General features: G+C 45.4%; 1 protein-coding gene across 2 annotated transcripts in view; it reads left to right on the top strand.

The window, feature by feature from the left end:
* GPR89B (G protein-coupled receptor 89B) overlaps positions 1 to 22476 on the top strand; it is a 171118-nt gene that overhangs the window by 60332 nt on the left and 88310 nt on the right. For both annotated transcript variants that reach the window (XR_003942217.1, XM_030203795.1), the window contains exon 7: positions 14597 to 14677. Coding sequence is in view for 1 of the 2 variants with exons in the window: in XM_030203795.1 (XP_030059655.1) it covers positions 14597 to 14677 (81 nt within the window). In the remaining variant the exon portion in view is untranslated. The remainder of the gene's footprint in view (positions 1 to 14596; positions 14678 to 22476) is intronic.

The following is a 22476-nucleotide window of genomic DNA, read 5'->3' as shown; positions in this document are numbered from 1 at the left end:
GAAATGCAGATCAGCAGCGGGGCTTTGCAGCACATACTGCCTTGATGCTAATGCTGGCACGAGCATGGCGGGCGGTGATTCTTCCCGCCCACCGGAGTTGGCAGCGGCCGCCATCTTGAAGGTGCCGTGTGACTCGACCCTCGCAGTTGCGGAGGGGTCTGAGTGCAGGGGAACGCCTCGTTTTGAGGTTTCTAGAGGAGTTTTTGCCTCCGCTTCTCCCAATGTGGGGGTGGATGTACAGGGTGAGTTTTCTCCCATGAATTTGTGCTGCTGATGCATAAGGCTTTTATGTTAAAAAGAGCACTGCATGAGGCTCCTGACAATTCCTGTCAGTCTGGGTTGCCTCCAGTTCTTGATAGCCCAGCGTCTGCTGGAGACTTTATTTCTTTCCCCGAGCTTTTGGCTGATGCTAAACGTAGACGAGTGAATACCCCGTCTGAGGGGGACTCTTCACTCTGTTCTCCCCCGTGGTCTAGTTTTGGGGAGTCTGAGGGGTCTGGCAGGCCCTCACGGACTGATGATCCAGATGAGGGTGGCTGCTTGCCACAGGAGTTAGATGAACCTAAAGCGGTTCGGATTTTCCACTGCGACGAGCTGCCAGCTCTCATTTCTGATGCCTTACAGGCCCTTTGTATTGAAGATCCTGACAAGGGCGCTGCCTCTTCTATTAATCCTAGGATGGCTAGCACTAAGAAGCCTTCTCGGGCTTTTCCCGTGCATGCTTCCATCCAAGAGCTTATTTCAGCTCAATGGTCTGACCCTGAGGGTCCCTTGAAGGTGGCCAGGGCTATGTGTCACCTTTACCCCCTGAGGGAAAGTCAGTTGACCCTCTTTGGGATGCCTAAAGTGGATGCTTTAGTCACGGCTGTGACTAAAAAGACTACTCTCCCGGTGGAGGGAGGGGTCACTTTGAAAGATATGCAGGACCGGCAGCTGGAATCTGCGCTGAAGAGGTCCTTTGATATCTTGGGCCTTTCCTTACGGGCGGCTATTTGCGGTTCATATAGAGCCCTGGCCTGCCTTTCCTGGTTGCAGCAGGCGGTTGAGCAGCGCGCAGATGGAGCGGGTTCCCTCGCTGATGAGTCTGCCCTGTCTTTTTTGGCTGATGCCTTTTATGATCTGGTCAGAGCTTCGGCTAAGCAGATGTCTGTGGTGGTTGCTGCCCTCCGCCTTCTTTGGCTCCGGCATTGGGCGACTGACATGGCCTCTAAACAAAGGCTGGTGAGGTTACCCTTTCGGGGCCTTCTTTTATTTGGGGAGGATTTGGAGAAGATTGTTAAGGACCTAGGGGGCTCTAAGTCCCAATGGTTGTCTCTTCCAGGCCACGTTTTTGCGAAGCTCGCAGGTATCGCCCGGGGCACTCTGCGGGGTTTGGTCAGCGTACCCATTTCCAGCAGAGGAACTCCTTTCGTTCAGACAAACATGCGGCAGTGTCTGGGCAACGTCCAGGAGTTCAGGGGCATCCTCCACAATGATGTGGCGCCGGTTCACTCGTCAGTTCCCGCAGTAGGGGGTCGTCCCTCCCTCTTTTTCGAATGGGTCCTAGACCTGATCAGAGAAGGTTACCGGCTAGATTTTGCCGTCCCAGTAGGAGACGCGTTTTTGGAGTCCTGATGCGGCACTGCTGTCAAGCGGGCGGCAGTATACGAGACCTTGCAGGTGTTGCTGAAGCTCGGAGCGGTTGTTCCGGTTACTCCTGCCGAACGCGGCTACGGTCGCTACTCCATCTATTTTGTGGTGCCTCGAAAAGGCGGGTCATTCAGACCTCTCCTCTACTTACGCAGAGTCAGTGAAGCCATAGGAGTGCGACACTTCCGCATGGAAATCTTGCGCGCCGTCATTGCAGCGGTACAGCCAGGAGAGTTTCTCGCATCTCTGGACCTCAAGGAAGCGTATTTGTATATTTCCATCTGACCGCTGCATTAGCGGTTTCTCCGGTTTGCGGTATTGAGCCAGCATTTCCAGTTTTGCGCCTTGCCTTTCGGCCTGGCGACTGCCCGTCGGACTTTTTCCAAGGTCATGGTGGTAGTGGCTGCCTCTCTCAGGCGAGAGGGTTTCATAGTTCACCCTTATCTTGACGACTGACTCATCAGAGCGGATTCCACAGACGATGGTCGACTTGCCACAGCCAGAGCTGTTACAGTTCTTCAGACTCTGGGCTGGATAGTCAATATGCCCAAAAGTCACCTGACCACCTCTCAGTCTCTCGAGTATTTGGGGGTCCGGTTCGACACGGCTTCGGGGTTCGTTTTTCTTCCCGACAGCAGACGGCTCAAGCTTCAGACTCAGGTCCGCCTGCTCCTGCGGATGCCTCGCCCTCGAGCTTGGGACTTTGTTCAGCTCCTGGGATCGATGACGGCCACCATGGAGGTGGTTCCCTGGGCGAGAGCTCACATGAGACCGCTGCAGCTTGCTCTGCTTCAGCAGTGGTCTCCGATTTCCCAGCAATACCAACGCAAACTAAGGTGGCTTCCTGCGGCCCAGCGCAGTATGGATTGGTGGCTTTCCGACAGCAGGCTGCGGCAGGGGATGCCACTGGCTCTTCCTTTTTGGTGATAATGGATGCCAGCCTTACGGGCTGGGGAGCTCATTGCCGGGGACGCTATGCTCAGGGTCTGTGGTCCACCGCGGAAGCGGGATGGTCCCTCAATTGCTTGGAACTGAGAGCGATATTTCAGGCACTTCTGGCCTTCCACAGGACACTGAAGGGTCTTCCTGTCCGAGTTCTGTCGTACAACACGACAGCAGTGGCCTACATCATTCGCCAGGGTGGCACTCAGTGCAGGGCCCTGGCTGCGGAGGCATCTCAGATCTGCGACTGGGCCGAGCGCCACCTAGAGCTGCTGTCCGTGGCTCACATAGCCGGTCAGAGCAACGTGCAAGCCGACTTCCTCAGGAGACATCAAATCGACCCGGCGGAATGGGAACTGGCAGACAAAGTTTTTCTTCAAATTTATGCCAAATGGGGGACTCTAGGCTTGGATCTCATGGCGTCAAGCATAAACGCCAAAGTCCCTTGCTTTTTCAGCAGAAGGAGAGATCCTCGCTCGGTGGGGTTGGATGCCCTGGCTCAACCTTGGCCCTCAGGCCTCCTGTATGTGTTCCCTCCTTGGCCCTTGATGGGGCGAGTTCTACTTCAGATTCTTCTGCACCGAGGATTGGTGATTCTCATCGCCCCGGATTGTCAAAGGCATCCATGGTACGTGGATCTCCGGCTGATGCTGGTGGACGCAGCACCTCTTCCTTTTCCTCGGGTTCCGAACCTGTTAGTTCAGGGTCCGGTGACTATGGAAGATCCTTGCCACTTTGTTCGTATGGCCTGGCTCTTGAGAGGGCGCAATTGAGGGACAAGGGCTATTCTAATAAGGTTACTGCCAAGCTCTTCCAGGCTTGCACGCGGTATACCTCTGCGACTTATGCTCGGATCTGGCACACTTTTGAGGCATGGTGTACGCCAAAGTCTATCTCGCCGACTCTGGCTACAGTCTCGCTCTTGCTGGACTTTTTGCAGGATGGGCTGCAAAAGGGCCTGGCCTATAATTCCCTTCGAGTTCAAGTGGCAGTGTTGGCCTGCTTCTGGGGGAAAGTCTCCGGATTGTCCCTTGCTGCTCATCCGGATATTCTCCATTTTCTCAGAGGGCGCTTCGTCTCCGTCCTCTTTTGCGGTCGCCTTGTCCGACTTGGAACCTGGGGCTCATGTTGAAGGCGCTCCAGCAATCTCCGTTAATCCTCTTAAACGGGCTTATGAGAAGGATGTGACTCTCAAGACAATTTTTTTTTTTTAGTGGCAATGACGTTGGCTAGAAGAGCGTCTGAGCTTCAGGCTCTTTCCTGTCGGGATCCTTTTCTGCAGTTCTCGGAATCTGGGGTAACTGTTCATACGGTACCTTCTTTTCTGCCTAAGGTGGTTTTCAGCTTTTCACCTCAACCAGCCCATCTTTCTTCCTTCCTTCTCTAAGGAGGAGTTTCCGGACTCCTTTGGGCATTTGCGCCTTTTGGATGTCCGCAGGGCTCTGTGGCAGTATCTGCAAATGTCAAATAAGTTTAGGAATTCTGATCATTTATTTGTTCTGTTGGCAGGTCCCTGATGGGGGTTTCTGACGTCTAAGGCCACTATAGCCCGATGGCTTAAGGAACTCATTTTTTTCAGCTTATCTGCTTTCAGGGCGGTCGCCGCCTGAAGCATTTAAAGCGCACTCTACGAAGGCAATGTCCTCTTCATGGGCTGAAATGGATGTTTTTTCTCTTCAGGAGATCTGTCGTGCAGCTACCTGGGCTTCTCAGCTCTCTTTCATGCGGCATTACAGGCTGGATGTGGCAGCGCAGCAGGATGCGCATTTTGGAGCGCAAGTGCTTGCTCACAAAGTTGCCTGTTCGCACCCTACTTAGGGAGTGCTTTGGTATATCCCATCAGTTAATGGAGTCATCTGCAGTTGATGACAAGGAAGGGAAAATTAGGTTCTTACCTTGATGATTTTCTTTCTTTTAGTCACAGCAGATGAATCCATGATCCCTCCCTGACTGACTTTAGTTTTTGTACAGATGTTGCATACAGACATTGTGCTTCATCAGGAGCACTTGAAGACAAGCAATCAGAGTTGCTACATGCTGTTTTTATTGCGGGAGGTTGATAACGTCCCTCCTTTGTTTGGTTATTGCCCTGGTTCAGGGGCGTTTGTTATATTGCCTTTTTTGTTCACTCTTCTTTGGAAATTTCATATACTGAAGGCAGCGGGAGTTGGGGTCCAGGAACACCATGTGCTTTCAGTGTTCTCTATCTCCACCTGCTGGTAGGCAGATACCCATCAGTTAATGGGTTCATCTGCTGTGACTAAAGGAAAGAAAATTATCAAGGTAAGAACCTAATTTTCCCATTTGGGATGGGCGGAAGCCGAAAATCCGCATGGATTTATTATATGGGCCCTGGACAGCGGAATGATTGGGGATCCCCAATATCCACCAATATAATGTGGCGTGTTTTCTTAGACATCTGCGTGATTGGGTACTTGAGGCTGATAACTATACCCCTTGGTCAGTGGAAAAGGCACTGTTCCACCCATTACACCTTCATTATTTATTACATGCACAGGGGATGGACCTGTCCTTGACCTTACAAAATAACGTCTTTCTAAAACCTATGAGGGTCACCTGGCAAGCTCTACTCAAATACTGGCATTGCACACCTACTTACCTGGATTTTCTGCCCTTAGAAGGGAACTTGGACTTCACCCTGGGGATAGATTCTCCAGTATTTCAGAACTGGGGCGCGATGGGATACCTTTGTGTTGCGGACCTGCTGAGTGAAACTGGCGTTCTTAAACCATATGGCAGTGTTGTGGGCACCCTGCCTCCACACCCAGGAACAAGTTGCCCACTTTGAGGCATATTTTCAAAGCACTTAGCCTTCCAAAGTTCCATAGAAATCTATGGAACTTTGGAAGGCTAAGTGCTTTGAAAATATGCCTCTGTGTCTCATCTCTTACGTGAAGGTTGTGCGTTGAACATAGTAACCCAGCTGAAATCCTTCTTCACATTAAATCAGGTGACTCGTATGTCGGTGACTTTAGTCCTTGCACTGCTGATGCCTAAAAAGTCCTATGCCCCCCAATAGTGGCAAGGTGGAACTTAGAATTGGGTTGCAATGTAGGGGAGGAGGCACTATCTGCTATAGTACGTCTTATCATGCGGATAGTCTAAAAATGGGCATACTTTTCCCTGAGACAAGCATTCCATGCTGCATGTACCACTTCTTTGCAATGTGGGGCCTGCAGGATGCTAGACAATACCCTCTCTCATGCACTTTGGACAAGCCAAGATAGTGCCTCCTCCCCTACATTGTGACCCAGTTCTGAGTTCCACCTTGCCACTATTTTGGGGCCATATGGTTTAAGAATGCCAGTTTCACTCAGCTGGTCTGCAACACAAAGGTATCCCCGCCTGCCCCAGTTTTGGCACCAGGTACTTTCATATATAAACACACTGTTCCCTTTGCTCTCAGACTTTCCCCCTCCAGCTTTTTGCTAGGGATGGAACAATATAGGCACTCCCTGTCAAAGGGCCATTGATATTTTCTCTATAAAGCATGTGTGGTGGGTGTGAAGTGTATCTTTCAGACATGGTGCATGAGAGATGCTCCTACTCAGTGGCATTGTTATTAACCTGGGAAGCCTACACTGCCTGTCTCACAGCAAAGCAGAAGAAATGGTTTTGGATGGTCTGGGAGCCCTTTGTACGACACCTCTCTCTTCGAGCGCACAGCCTACTTCTTAATACTCTACCTTTATAGCTCTTACTGTGGAAGTCCACTTTTGGTTTCTCCGTCTCTGTTTTATCATTCTCATTCATCTTTGGGTGGGAAGGGAGGATGGATTATAGGGATTTAGGGATGGGTTAGGGGGAGATTGATTTAGAGTTTTTCCTTTCTTTTTCATTTGTGAAGAGGGAAGAGTCTGAAGAGTCAGAACTCTCCCATACTTGGTATATTTGATTTGCAATATTTGGAGGAGCTTTATAAGGGATGGAGATTGTTATCGATTTGGGAATGTACATGGGGGTGGGGAGGAGGAAATATTTTGATGATGAGCTGTACGATATTGTACATAATTACTTGTCTATGTATCTACACATTGTATTTCTTGACAATTGTTAATACCTAGTCATCAATAAAAAGTATTCAAACTAAACTGAGGAATTGCAAGTAATGTTCTAAGTGTTCTTATTTTAAGAACAAATTGTGCCTTCTTTCTCAGTTTAATGTGTTTATTCCTTTGTCATAGTTATCACACATCTAGAAAAACTCAAGTGATGAAAGGATGCTGGGTGTCTGTGTTTTAGCTTTACCTTGACTGCTGGGGGTCCACTGCGACATGTTGTCAAGGGGTGACAGGGAAAGTGCATTACAGCCCTTCGTAGCAATCACACACATGTGGGAACATGGTGAAAACCACACTTACCTGGGAACCCAGGAGTTTGGGGCGAGAAACCGGGTACAGGGCAGGTTGGAAGGGTCACAGTGGTCATAAGTACATAAGTAGTGCCATACTGGGAAAGACCAAAGGTCCATCTAGCCCAGCATCCTGTCACCGACAGTGGCCAATCCAGGTCAAGGGCACTTGGCACGCTCCCCAAACGTAAAAACATTCCAGACAAGTTATACCTAAAAATGCGGAATTTTTCCAAGTCCATTTAATAGCGGTCTATGGACTTGTCCTTTAGGAATCTATCTAACCCCTTTTTAAACTCCGTCAAGCTAACCGCCCGTACCACGTTCTCCGGCAACGAATTCCAGAGTCTAATTACACGTTGGGTGAAGAAAAAGTTTCTCCGATTCGTTTTAAATTTACCACACTGTAGCTTCAACTCATGCCCTCTAGTCCTAGTATTTTTGGATAGCGTGAACAGTCGCTTCACATCCACCCGATCCATTCCACTCATTATTTTATACACTTCTATCATATCTCCCCTTAGCCGTCTCTTCTCCAAGCTGAAAAGCCCTAGCCTTCTCAGCCTCTCTTCATAGGAAAGTCGTCCCATCCCCACTATCATTTTCGTCGCCCTTCGCTGTACCTTTTCCAATTCTACTATATCTTTTTTGAGATACGGAGACCAGTACTGAACACAATACTCCAGGTGCGGTCGCACCATGGAGCGATACAACGGCATTATAACATCCGCACACCTGGACTCCATACCCTTCCTAATAACACCCAACATTCTATTCGCTTTCCTAGCCGCAGCAGCACACTGAGCAGAAGGTTTCAGCGTATCATCGACGACGACACCCAGATCCCTTTCTTGATCCGTAACTCCTGCCTTTCTGGGGATCTGCGCAAGATGTTAAGATAATTAGAGGAGCATGATGGCATCAGTTCAAAAACAAATAGCAGGGAAGAAGGGGTGGAAAGGGAGAGAGGGTCCATAACACCTGGGAAAGCATGGATAGTTTGCTGGGAGTTTTGGCACATAATGAGGCATATTTTCAAAGCACTTAGCCTTCCAAAGTTCCATAGAAACCTATGGAACTTTGGAAGGCTAAGTGCTTTGAAAATATGCCTCAATGTCAGACATCCTCTGCATCTCTGTGACCATCTCCTTCATCCTGTCACGTATCTCAGTTGGCAGCTTGTCTACAGAACAGCAGACAAGACGCATCTCCCGGAAAATTCTCCTGAACATTCTCTGGATCCTGTGGTTCCACTTCGCCTGTCTTTCATTGGCCTCATTGAGAGACTGGAGAAGATCTCTTGCAACGACATGGGGCGACGCCACAGGGGCTTTACCACTGGCATTTACCTGTGTTTCCCTCACGGCACATGACCTACATGATGGGGGCCTCCATGGTACTAGATCAACATGCGAGGGGTTCTACACTGCCACTGGGCTGTATTCCCATGTCCTGAGAGTGCGATGCTGCCAGTGCTGCTGACACAGGGTCTGTCCCGCACCTAGGAGAAGCTGTTCAGGTCACTCGTTCCACTCCTTGCACCTCTTCAGCAGGTTCTACAGTGGGAGGCACCTCCTCTGGACATGGCGCTGACCAAAAAAGTAAAGTATTTTGATCATATGCATAGACATCATACCCCTGTAACCCGCCCATTATATTGTGTGAACACTTCCTGCAAACACCCGATTTACCATCATCTGGCATCTCAAATGTGTCAATCCACTTTGGTACCCCTACCAAGGTCTCCAGGAGTAGAATGGTGTTCATCATCTTTTCTGCGGATGTCAGTCGAAAGTCTGCTAGCCATCTGCCAGTGTGATGCTTTGACCTGCGATACTTTGTCTTCACCTTACTGTGCATATTGCGCTAGCGGTGTTTTACCTGCTCCGCTCCACAGTTCGCTTTGTCACTCCTGGCACACTCACTTCCTCTGCTATCTGCACCCACGCTTTTTTTTTTGGCGGACACTGTGTTGAATGACAGGAGTGGGACTTGGGGGGGAGGGGGTTCAACCAGGTGAACTCCTCACACATGCACACACCTGAGGAGCAGGTCATTCTCAGCTTCTGAAAAGTGAGCAGACCACAAGACAGTGGCATAAACTCCTGCTGGCTGCTACTCTCCATGCCTATATAGACGGAAAATAAATCTTTGGAAAATAAAATACATTGTCCCACTTAGGATCAGTAATATTGATCTCTTTATTAAAGCTGCATAGTATCTTATTGCAATAAGGAGGAAGACTGTGAGGGAGAAAGCTCTCTCTCCCTCTAGTCATCGTGAAGAATAACAGCCTAGTACTTATATTTATACCCCTTAAACACATAAGGTTATTGTTTCATCTATACAGATTTCCATAGCATCAGCATAACATATTTTTAGAAGGCTAAACTTAATCTAAGCAAGTAAGCTAAAAGTCAAAAGTACAAGGGCATAGGTCAATGGGAAACCTATAACATAGCATTTCTTAACCAGATTTATAATCTGTTTTCTTTTAGATAAAACACAAAATATACTTTGCTTTTCCAGAAGAAGACATCTTATCACAAATACTAGTCAGTTTCAGACATTCTATAACCTTTCTGATCTGAAAGCCTCTCTTTGTCAATATAGAAAGGAGATCTGAAATATGACATTTGTACTTACTCACTGGGCTTTCCCTAGGTCAGCTAAACCAGCATTACTCAATAGCTCAGTAAAGAGAATTTCTTATATTTAATTTAAAGACATACAATTAACTTTTTCTACATCAGTTCCACACCTACTTTAGATATAAACAAAAAAAAAGAGTTAGAATGACTCACAAAAAAAAAAATAGCACAAACATACATAATTTTTAAACCCACCTTGATGCCGATACTGTGTCCCGGGAAAGAAGCCTAATAGCAATAGAAGTGTTGAATCAGACATCTGCTGCTCGTGCTTTAGGTCCACTCTCATTGTAAAAACTGTGAGATTCTGTGACACTGATCATGAGTACAGCTGTGCAGCAACAGGAGATCTCCAGTTTAACATTGCTTCTGCTGGGAGGGGGTTGAATAAGGAATGGAATCAGAAGACAGACTAGGGAAGCAAGACCTTATGTCAGGCAGAGGTTTGATAATACTAGGCCCTTAGTCATAGTGTGCCTGTATAGTTTGAGTGGGGGAGAGTGGAGTTATAATAGTAGGAAGGGTTAACTTGTTCTTTTACCACCCTCTCTCCCTTTCATACATACACTCTCCTTAATCCTACCCCACCAGCTTCAACCCTCCCACCTGTCCAATTATAGCAGAAAAATGTAGTAATATATGTTGTCACATTTTTTAGTTCTTTATCTCCTATATTTGTATTTTCTTCATATATTTTTCTTTCTTCATCATTTTTCAATTTCATTCCTGTTTTAGGTTTTCGTTTTTCATTTGTACAGTCTTTTCGTATTTATTTTTCCTTTCCCTCAGATTTCTCAGTTTCCTTTTTCTTTTATCTGTTCTGTTCTTTTATTCTTTTCATTGGATTTTTCTGTCTTGCTGCTTTGTATTTTTGCTCTTTGTTCCTTTTGTTTCCCTTTGGTTCTTTTTTTATTCTACTCATACTTCTTCTCCTCTCCCCTCTTTCTCATATGCTTCTATCAGCCCTCACTCTTCCCTACCTCTCACATACTGCCCTCCTTCTGATCCCATCATGTATCCTTTTCCTCGTTCCCTAATTTTCTTCTCTTCCACCCCTCCTTCTCTCTCACCACCCTCCTTCCCCTTTTATTTCTTTTTATTTTCTCTCCTCTTCTGTACCTCCTTCCTCATCTTCACACTTTCACATCTTTATCAGCCATCAGTCCTCTCCTCTTGACTTCACTCTTCATCTTCTCTCCCTCCTATAACCTTCTCCATACTTTCCTTTTTCATAATTCTTCCTTTCCCATCCTCCCTATTTCCCATCTTCCCCACTGCTCATCCTTATATCATTCTCTTTTTCTGTCTCCCCCACTCCATCTCATCTCTCTGCTCCACTTGCCAGAATCCCTCATCTTTTCCTTTCATACCGTGCCCATTCATCCTTGGTCCTCACTCTCCTTGAGGCTGCGCTCCTCCGTAACACACTGGGTCTTCTGTTCTCCACCTGGTCCAAATGCCTACCTAACTTGTCTCTCGTTCACCATGTTCCTGTGACTGGCCTTCATACTCGGTGCTCCATGCTGCATGACACGTGCCTCCTACCCCCTCCTCCCCAAGCCTGCAGCAAGAGCAACACCTCACACAGCATAAGCTAATGTTTTGATATTTGCCACAAGATCTATAGGAACCCAAACAGCTAAGCAAGCTGAAGTTGTGTGAAAAGTGCTCGCTGTGTGGTGGAGTGCCAGTTTATTATTCTTGTTAGCTTCTTTACCTGCACGTTCACTCTGTTCGGGCAGCCTGTAGCTAGGATTTAAATCTGCTACTGCAGACCTGGGGCAACTCGCATCAGAGTATTTACGCCAGAACTGGAATGGCAAACCATTTTGGGGGGGGGGGGGGGTGCCTGTTAACAGTTTTTTTTAAATGTTTATTCCTATTAACTCCCTATGCCTTTGTGGAATTTACAACCCATGCTAAGCTCCATAAAATTCTACTTGGGGCCTTAGAAAGCAATGGGATATGTAGAAGCCTGTTAGAAATCATGAATAGCTTTGAAATCGATTCCCTATGGGACTGTGAGAGAAATCTCTCTTCCCCCCACCACCACCCCAAAAGCTAGCAATTCCATGTGCACATTTCTGATGAGTCATTAGTGCTTCAATGGCCTTGTAACTCTTCATTTCAAGGTTCCCCTTCTGCTTCCATGTACAGTCAAGCTTTTCCTCCTCATCTACAAGTTCCTTTACTCTGCAGTTTCTCATTACATTCTCCTTATGATCTCTGTTTATCAGGTAAGCTTCTCTTGTCTGTGCCCTTAGTTGCTAATGCTTGACTTTGTGCTCTCAGTTTTGCTGTGCAGTAAGTTTGAATAATGTTTCTAATATGTTGTATCATGCTCCCTCTAGTCATATTTTTTTTGTTACATTTGTACCTCGCGCTTTCCCACTCATGGCAGGCTCAATGCGGCTTACATATTGTATACAGGTACTTATTTGTACCTGGGGCAGTGGAGGGTTAAGTGACTTGCCCAGAGTTCAAGTATCACCTAATATTCTACCTTTCTGAAGTTGCTTTTCTGGGCTGGCCCAAGGGTATCTTATACCCTAGGTGAATCTGCACCCATGTGCCACCCCACCCCTGCCCCTAGGGGAAACTTAAAGCCCTAGCACCCCCACAGTCCAGAATATTCCTTTCTCTTCCCAGCTCTACATGTCCAGCATCTCCCCTTCCCTACCCTGATCCCCCATGTTCAACATCCCCTTTCCTTCCCTAATTTCCCACCCTCTCAAGCCCACCTTCTCCACTTGGCTTCCCTAGCCCTTCTATGTCCAACATCTGATCTCCTCTTCCTTACCCCCCCTCCCCCGAATCCAGCCTTTCCCCCTTATTCCCTTCACTATTCTGGGCCCTCCACAGCCACACTGCCCTCCTAAGCCGCAAAGCTGCTGTGATATTCAACATCGTGGTGAGTCTTTCAATACAGGTCCATGCTCAAGTGCTGTGATGCCCTTCCCCCCTCTGACACAGACTTTTTCTCAGAGGGTGTAAAACATGGCAGACCTTGATAGTGGGCCTGTACTGAAAGGCTTCTATCACACTGACTTATCTTTAAAGTTCAGCTCTCTTGCCTCATATGTGCTCTGCCCTGCCTTCCCTGTCCATCCCATTTCTCCCCTACCTGCAGAAATATTCTGCCACACTGGGCAAATGAGCCTTGCCGATTTGAACCATGTTTGCTGTAATTTGTTTCATGAAGCCTCTTGTTTTGTCCATATGTTTTGACTAGGTTGTAAGTTTCACACAGCAGGGACTATAAAGCATTGTTTACATCTAGTAGTCTTTTAAAAAGTGGTGTTCTGTGATTAGAGCAGCAATTGTCAATATTCAGATCTCTTCTATTCCACAACAGATATTTGAGAGCCCTCTTTTTAATATTCGTAAAGCCAGACCTGTGGGTGACTTTGAGGGGCATAATTGAAAGGGACGCCCAGGTTTTGCTGAGGACATCCTCGCAAAACGTCCCGATGGAGGGGTGGGGAAACCCGTATTATTAAAACAAGATGGACGTCCATCTTTCATTTCAATAATACGGTCGGGGACACCCAAATCTTGAAATTTAGGTCGTCCTTAGAGATGGTCATCTCTAGACTTGGCCGTTTCTGATTTTCGGCGATAATGGAAACCAAGGACGCCCATTTCAGAAACGACCAAATGCAAGCCCTTTGGTCGTGGGTGGAGCCAGCATTCGTAGTGAACTGGTCCCCCTGACATGCCAGGACACCAGCCGGGCACCCTAGGGGGCACTGCAGTGGACTTCATAAATTGCTCCCAGGTACATAGCTCCCTTACCTTGTGTACTGAGCCCCCCAAACCCCCCCTCCCAAAAAGAAAACCCACTACCCACAACTGTACACCACTACCATAGCCCTTACGGGTGAAAGGGGGCACCTAGATGTGGGTACAGTGGGTTTGTGGTGGGTTTTGGAGGGCTCACATTTACCATCACAAGTGTAACAGGTAGGGGGGGATGGGCCTGGGTCCTCCTGCCTGAAGTGCACTGCACCCACTAAAATTGCTCCAGGGACCTGCATACTGCTGTGATGGACCTGAGTATGACATTTGTGGCTGGCACAAAATATTTTTAAAGATATTTTTTGAGGGTGGGAGGGGGTTAGTGACCACTGGAGGAGTAAGGGGAGGTCATCCCCAATTCTCTCCGGTGGTCATCTTGTCAGTTCGGGCACCTTTTTGTGCCTTGGTCATAAGAAAAACAGAACCAGGTGTAAAGTCGTCCAAGTGCTCGTCAGGGACGCCCTTTTTTTTTTTTTTACCATTATAGGTCGAGGATGTCCATGTGTTAGGCATGCCCAAGTCCCACCATCACTATGCCTCCGACACACCCCCATGAACTTTGGTCGTCCCCGCGATGGAAAGCAGTTGGGGACACCCAAAATTGGCTTTTGATTATACTGATTTGGGCGACCCTGTGAAAAGGACGCCCATCTTCCGATTTGTGTTGAAAGATGGGCGTCCTTCTCTTTCGAAAATAAGCCTGTTTGAGGACTAAAGGCTGTGAACCGTGTCCTAGTGTCTGTCTGTCTTTCTCTGTCTTTATTTGTTTATTTTTAAACAGAACAAGGTGCAGCTTGTTTTTTTATCATATCTGAATCTCCTTAAGTCATATTTTTTTCAGACTTTTTAGGTTACAACCCTTGAGGGATCGACTCAGGCTGTCTGTTCTTTTATCCTTTTATATTTTATTATTTTATGAATGAGTGGAATGATTGGTCTATTATGTTTGTGCTGTCCTATCTTTAATGGAGTTGTTTTCTTTTTCATGATTTTAATTATTGTAAACTGCTGTGATTGCTCTGGTGGGTAAGCGGTATATCAAATCTAATCAACTATAAATTAGATGATGTTAACATGCCAACCAAATGACTGCATAATCTGGATCCTCGAAAAGTGGATCTGTTTGAAAATTGGCAGTAAATCTTTTACATTGTTCTCTCACAACTTTTGAGTAAAGCTGATGACACAACATTACATTTTTTAGGAATGTGACAGATGCTGATATCCTTTCGCTGGAGCGAAGACTCTTGCAGACGATGGACATGATTGTCAGCAAGAAGAAAAGGTAAAATCTGAAAGGGGGGGATGGGACTTGATATACTGCCTTTCTGTGGTTTTTGCAACTACATTCAAAGCAGTTTACATAGTATATACAGGTACTTATTTTTACCTGGGGCAATGGAGGGTTAAGTGAGTTGCCCAGAGTCACAAGGAACTGCAGTGGGAATTGAACCATGTTCCCCAGGATCAAAGTCTTCTGCATTAACCACTAGGCTGCTACTCCACTCCAAGAGGAAAACCCAGGAGGCCATCATCGGTGCTTCTGGCTAGTGGCAGATTGTTATAATATGTTTGAATCATGCTTAAGTTAATTCCTGTTGGCCCTCTAGATGATGGCTTGTGTATATGTATACTACTACTACTTACTACTACTTGACATTTCTAAAGCGCTACTAGGGTTACGCAGCGCTGTACAATTTAACATAGAAGGACAGTCCCTGCTCAAAGGAGCTTACAATCTAAAGGACAAATGTACAGTCAGTCAAATAGGGGCAGTCTAGATTTCCTGAAAGGTATAAAGGTTAGGTGCCGAAAGCAACATTGAAGAGGTGGGCTTTGAGCAAGGATTTAAAGATGGGTAGGGAGGGGGCTTGGCGTAAGGGCTCAGGAAGTTTATTCTAAGCATAGGGTGAGGCGAGGCAGAATGAACGGAGCCTGGAGTTGGCGGTGGTGGAGAAGGGTACTGAGAGGAGGGATTTGTCCTGTGAGCGGAGGTTACGGGCAGGAACGTAAGGGGAAATGAGGGTAGAGAGGTAATGAGGGGCTGCAGACTGAGTGCATTTGTAGGTAAGAAGGAGAAGCTTGAACTGTATGCGGTATCTGATTGGAAGCCAGTGAAGTGACCTGAGAAGAGGGGTGATATGAGTATACCTGTGCTTGAGTCAAAGATATCTGGATCCAGGGCCGCCGAGAGGGGGGGGCAGGGGGGACAATATTCCCCTGGTCCGGGCCTCCATGGGGGACCCGGCGCCGCAGTCCCACCCGCCCGCCCTCGGCTCCGTCGACCGTCTGCCACTGGGCCGGGCCCCTTCCATTCAAATCACAGCGCCTCACCACCTCACTCCGTGTGAAAGCGCAGCAGCGGCAGACTGCAGATCGCCTCTCTTCGGGCCTTCCCTCCCTGTTTACTTGTTGTAAGTGGGCACTCATATTTCAGTGCACCAACGCAGTTTTCCCTTCTATCACCAACACTGTTTCACCTAATGATGACACCCCTAGCCAAGCTATTAGACAATCAAAATATCAACCCATACATATACGCAGACGATGTTACGATCTACATTCCATTGAAACATGAACTAAAGGAAATCACCAACGAAATCAACCAAAGCTTCCAAATCATGCACTCCTGGGCGGACACATTTCAACTAAAACTCAACGCTGAAAAAACACAATCAAGCTCATTTTCAAAGCACTTAGCCTCCCAAAGTTCCATAGAAACCTATGGAACTTAGCCTCCCAAAGTGCTTTGAAAATATGCCTCTATGCCTCATAATAACCTCACAACACAATACAAATAAATTCACTACCATAACCACCCCAAACTTTTCTCTCCCTGTTTCAAACAACTTAAATTCTAGGAGTCACCATTGATCGAAACTTCACACTCGAAACTCACGTGAAAAACACAACCAAGAAAATGTTCCACTCCATGTGGAAGCTCGAAAGAGTAAAACCTTACTTCCCAAGGGCTATTTTTCGGAACCTGGTACAGTCAATGGTACTAAGCCACCTGGACTATTGCAACTCACTTTACGCCGGCTGTAAAGAACAAACCAACAAAAAACTTCAAACAGCCCAAAATACCGCAGCCAGACTCATATTTGGGAAAACAAAATATGAAAGTGCAAAACCCCTAAGAAAGAAGTTACACTGGCTACCAATTAAAGAACGTACCACATTCAAGATTTGCACGACTGTTCAAATCATTTACTGAGATGCCTCGACCTACATGCTAGACCTCATTGACCTACCACCAAGAAATGCTAAGAAATCATCCCGCACCTTTCTCAACCTACACTTCCCCAGCTGCAAAGGTCTAAAATACAAATTAACTCACTCGACCAGCTTCTCCTATATGAGTACGCAGCTATGGAATTCACTCCCAATTCACCTGAGAAAGATCAACGAATTAACTAACTTCTGCAAAGCCTTGAAGACTTACCTCTTTAACAAAGCCTACCACGAGAACCCTTAACTAGCTATAATACAACACCTATCCAACTATAATACAATACCTTTCCAACTTTACTCAGAATGTACTTTCCTACAAAGGCTTGAACAAATCCTCTTGTCTTCTTTAACTTCTTTGTAACACCAGTTGTGTGATGTAACCTGACATGGCTATGCCATGACAGTTCTCTGTAAGCCACATTGAGCCTGCAAATAGGTGGGAAAATGTGGGATACAAGTGTAATTATTAATAATAATAGCAGCTTAGGTGTGCCCAAAGCTATTATACAGTGGATGCTAAGCACGCCCCATTGTGGCACTTAAATCTTGATGCCAAGTTATAGAATTGCCCCAAGTATTTTTACAAGGTCCTTTATAGAAAGATTATTGAAGTTGCAGCGTATGGTGCATAGCCAACAAGCACAGAATGTCGCCTGGCACAACATTACTTCATAGGGACTATAGAGAATCAGGAGGCCCAAGAGAAGTATGTTACCAGTACTTGCTGGTTGTATCTAGATACAAGAAGTGGTGTATCCAGGTGGTTCTCCCCTCTAAGTCCTCCCCAAAAGTCTCAAGACCTCGGCACTCTGCTTGGACTAGTGACTTCACTTGGCCAGGTTGCTTTCAGATCCTGTTGATGGGATTCAATTGTGTCCTCTGTTACAGGTTCTGCATTTTCCTTTTTATCTGGCAGATGCACCACATGCCTGTACGGAAAAGGTTGTTTGCAGGTTTGTGCAAAATTCATGGAACATGCATCGTACCATAAGTACATAAGTATTGCCATACTGGGACATACCGAAGATCCATCAAGCCCAGTATCCTGTTTCCAACAATGGTCAATCCAGGTCACAAGTACCTGGCAAGATCCCAAAACAGTACAATACATTTTATGCTGCTTATCCTAGAAATAACCAGTGGATTTTCCCAAGTCCATTTTAATAATGGCTTATGGACTTTTCTTTTAGGAAGCCATTCAAACCTTTTTTTTTAAACCCCGCTAAGCTAACTGCTTTTACCACATTCTCTGGCAAGAAATTCCAGAGTTTAATTACATGTTGGGTGAAGAAATATTTTCTCCAGTTTTGTTTTAAATTTACTACAGTACTTTGTAGCTTCATTGCATGCCCCCTAGTCCTAGTGTTTTTGGAAAGAGTAAACAAGCGATTCATGTCTACCCGTTCCAAGCCACTCAGTATTTTACATACCTCCATTATATCTCCCCTCAGCCATCAAGCTAAAAAACCCAAGCCATTTCAGCCTTTCCTCATAGGGAAGTTGTCCTATCCCCTTTATCATTATCATCACCCTTCTCTTTACCTTTTCTAATTCCACTGTACCTTTTTTGAGATGCAGTGACCAGAATTGCACACAGTATTCAAGGTGCAGTCGCACCATGGAGCGATACAAAGGCATTATAGCATCCTCATTTTTGTTTTCTATTCCTTTTCCTAATAATACCTAACATTCTATTTCTTTTTTTTTTTTCCACCGCAGCACACTGAGCAGAGGGTTTCAAAGTATCGTCGATGACTCCTAGATCCTTTTCCTGTTTGGTGACTCCTAACGTGGAACCTTGCATCAAGTAGCTTTAGTTCAGGTTCCTCTTACCCACATGCATCACTTTGCACTTCCTCACATTAAGCATCATCTGCCATTTGGATGCCCAGTCTCATAAGGTCATCTTGCAATTTAACAATTTTGAATAACTTTGTGTCGGCAAATTTAATTACCTCACTAGTTATTCCCATATTTAGATCATTTATAAATATGTTTAAAAAACAGCGGTCCCAACACAGACCACTGGGGAACCCCACTATCTACCATTCTCCATTGAGAATACTAACCATTTAACCCTACTCTATTTTCTATCTTTTAACCAGTTTTTAATTCGCAATAGGACACTACCTCTTATCCCATGACTCTCCAATTTCTTCTGGAGTCTTTCATGAGGTACTTTGTCAAACGCCTTTTGAATAACTTTGTGTCGTCAGCAAATTTAATTACCTCACTAGTTACTCCCATCTCTAGATCATTTATAAATATGTTAAAAAGCAGCGATCCTAGCACAGACCCCTGGGGAACCCGACTATCTACCCTTCTCCATTGAGATTACTGACCCATTTAACCCTACCCTCTGTTTTTAATCCACAATAGAACGCTGTTTCCTATCCCACAACTTTTCAATTTCCTCTTATCCCACAACTTTTCAATTTCCTCTGGAGCCTTTCATGAGGTACTGTGTCAAATGCTTTTTGAAAATCCAGATACACAATATCGACTGGCTCACCTCTATCCACATATTTGTTCATCCCTTCAAAGAAATTGGTGAGGCAGGATTTCCCTTCACTAAATTCATGTTGGCTTTGTCTCATTAATCCATGCCTTTGAATATGCTCTGTAATTTTGTTCTTTATAATAGTCTCTATCACTTTGCCCTGCACCGATGTCAGGCTCACCGGTCTGTAATTTCCAGGATCACCGCGTTACATTGGCCACCCTCCAATCTTCTGGTACCATGCTTGATTTTAAAGATAAATTACATATTACTAACAATAGTTCTGCAAGTTCATTTTTCAGTTCTTTCAATATTCTGGGATGTATACCATCTGGTCCTGGCGATTTGCTACACTTCAGTTTCTCAAATTGCCCCATTACATCTTCCAGGTTTACAGAGATTTGATTCAGTTTTTCTGACTCTTCATCACTGAATACCATTTCTGGCACCGGTATCTCTCCCACATCTTCCTCGATGAAGACCAAAGCATAGAATTCATTTAATCTCTCCGCTATGTCCTTATCTTCCCTGAGTTCCCCTTTTACCCCTTGGTCATGTAGAAGTCCAACCAATTCTTTTGCCGGCTTCTTGCTTTTAATACACCTAAAAATGTTTTTACTATTCGTTTTTGCCTCCATCGCAGTCTTCTTTTCAAAGTCTTTCTCTGCCTTCCTTATCAGTGCTTTACATTTGATTTGCCATTCTTTATGTAGTTGGATCCTTCTTCCATGATCTGAAGGATTTTCTTTTAGGTCTAATAGCATCCTTCACCTCACTTTTTCCCATGAAAATATTGCACATCTTTGGGGAGCGGGGCTATATAATAGTTCCATTCTCAATTTGTTCAAATACCTGAAGCAGTGTTTGAAGATGCCAAAGGTTCTTTCAATGGTATCCATGGTTTGGCAGTGGGCCCTATTGTAATACTTTCCAACCCCTTTGTATTTGATAATTGAGCCAGCTCATTTGAGAGTAGCTTGTAGTAGTAATCTGTGTGGGAGATGAAACAAAGTAGGACAGTCATGCACTGAGAAACAGGCTAAAGCTGGCTGCTTTTGTGGACAGGAGCTGAACTGATGCTTCAGGAAGTGTGATAGTTGCTGAGGGCACAGTGACTTTATAGCATGTGCATGCAGAGGTGTTTGTGTGGCATGGAGCAAGGTTGACTTAGCAGCCATCCCCCAGAGAACCAGCCACACTCAAACTTATGCTTGTAATGCTTTTCATTACTATGTAAGCCGCATTGAACCTGCTGTATGTGGGAAAGCGCGGGGCACAAATGTAATAAATAAATAAATAAATCATGGATTCTAGAGTGAGAAATATGGAGACATCATGACAGGAGTCTCGGAATCTAGAAATGACATCAATAAGATGACGGGTATTGCAGGGGAGAGAGTCTACAGAAGTGGAGGAATGTGAAATATTAGGAGAAAAGTAGTGCAGACAATAGGATGACAGTGTAAAAACAGGAACTTTTGTTGGTAAACAGACTCGACATGGCACATTGGTTCAGCAGTGATGCCTGCTTCAGGAGTCTTGTAAATAAGAAGTACTGCAAAAATCCAAACTGAAGATGATATGTTAATAAAAAAATAGTCTTTAAAAAGAATGTTAAGAATTCTGCAAAGGTCTGTAAGTCCACAGTCGAGATTGCATGTAGCTTTGGAAAGAAGTGAAACAGTATGCTCTCTGATTGATATAATGATCAACTCAATCTTCAGTGATAAAATTCACACTAATGCCTATTCTCATAGTTTGAAGTGTTAAAACAAAGGTCTTGAAAAAGACCATTTGGATAGAAATTTATGAAACTGGTTCTGCCTGCAGATACCGTTAAGCAGAGTATTGCAGACCACAAACATATTGAAAGGCCTTCTCTTGAGATGGCCAGGTAGGTACATGTATACAATCTGAGATCTCGAACCCTGATGGGAAATGGACCAGTTCATAAATTGGAGTCATTGTTTCCTGTTTGCAATATAGTCTGATATGCTGGTGTGAATGGCCCTTAGAAATAAATTGAGTGATACAGGAGTGAAATTGCAGATGGGCTGAGGCCTGTGGTGACTGCCAAAACAGTCTGAAAACTGCCAGTGGAAAAAAGACAAGGTGGACTGGCATGGGCTGTCCCCTCTGTGTGCAGAGTGGAAGAGAGATTCAGATTGCTGGCAGAGTTGGAGGATGGTTTCCTTATCAGAGTAGAACCTGATGAGGCGCTGGTCATCTCTGAGAAACTGGGGCCTGGTTCTGTATATCCTCTGATAAGGTTGCCACCTCCTGGTCCTCTATGCCATGGCAGTCTGATGCATTATGGCCTGCACAAAGCAACTGTTTAAGTCACATTCTGATTTCTCAGTTCTTCTACCACCACCTAGGTGTGCGCTTTAATAGCAGCCCACATACACAGTGGTGAGATGCCAGCTACAGAGACTTGGAGAGGAGCAATGCACAAAGGAGAAGAAATGAGCAAAGGGGGTTTGAATGAGGACAGCTAGAAGGAGTAATGAAGGCAGGAAACAGAGCATGGGAATAAAAGATAGCAAAAAAAAAAAAAAAGCACTTATGTGGGCTGTGATACCCTGGGCGAAGGTTGAGAGTGGGCCTGTGGAATAGTACAGCCAGACAAAGGGATTTAAAAAAAAAAAACAAGTGACTATTTTTTGACTCCTGAGGCCTCTTACGTCACAGGGCCAGGAACACAAGGAAAAACACCTCTGTAGTTCAGTAAACAGTCTTAAACATGCTTCTGGTTGGCAGGCCCAAAATACAATCTGTGGCTGATGGGGCTGCCACGCCTCAAACACAGCCTGTAAGTCCTTCTCGGTTCTTCTCTGAGTTATAGGGTCTGACTTCAGCCAGACTCCGAGCAAGGCTCAAAAGTGGCTTACTTCAGCCAGGTTAACAATAATTAAATGTCTGTTGAAGGGGTGTATGCTGAAGCTTCGATTCTTCCTTCCCTAGGCCTCCTTAACCTCAGTCTAAATTTTACACAACCAGAGAAGATTTTGATTTCCCAGCACTCTCGGGTTGAAAACCCCATTGAAGGTGAGTTAGATTCCCTTGAGGAATCTACTCTTCATTTAATTTTCTTGACAGTTCTAGCGATGTAATTAATATAAGAGGCACTCTTTGTTTTGTTCTCATCCGAGAGTCAGAAAGTTATGGTATTGAAAACTTTCTTTAAGAAAAAAGAGACGCTATTTTGTGGGTAAAAAGTTCAGATCTTTCCTGATATGGCATGTTCCACACTGCTGAGAAGGAAACAGCTTTTAGTTCTGAACAGTCAAGTGCTTGATAAGGGAGCCACTTTTCTTTTTTTTTTGAGGTTCCCATGTAAATGCTTAACC

The sequence above is a fragment of the Microcaecilia unicolor genome, chromosome 5, assembly GCF_901765095.1.
Source record: "Microcaecilia unicolor chromosome 5, aMicUni1.1, whole genome shotgun sequence".
Lineage (NCBI taxonomy): Eukaryota > Metazoa > Chordata > Amphibia > Gymnophiona > Siphonopidae > Microcaecilia > Microcaecilia unicolor.
This window is presented reverse-complemented; position numbering and strand designations above follow the sequence as displayed.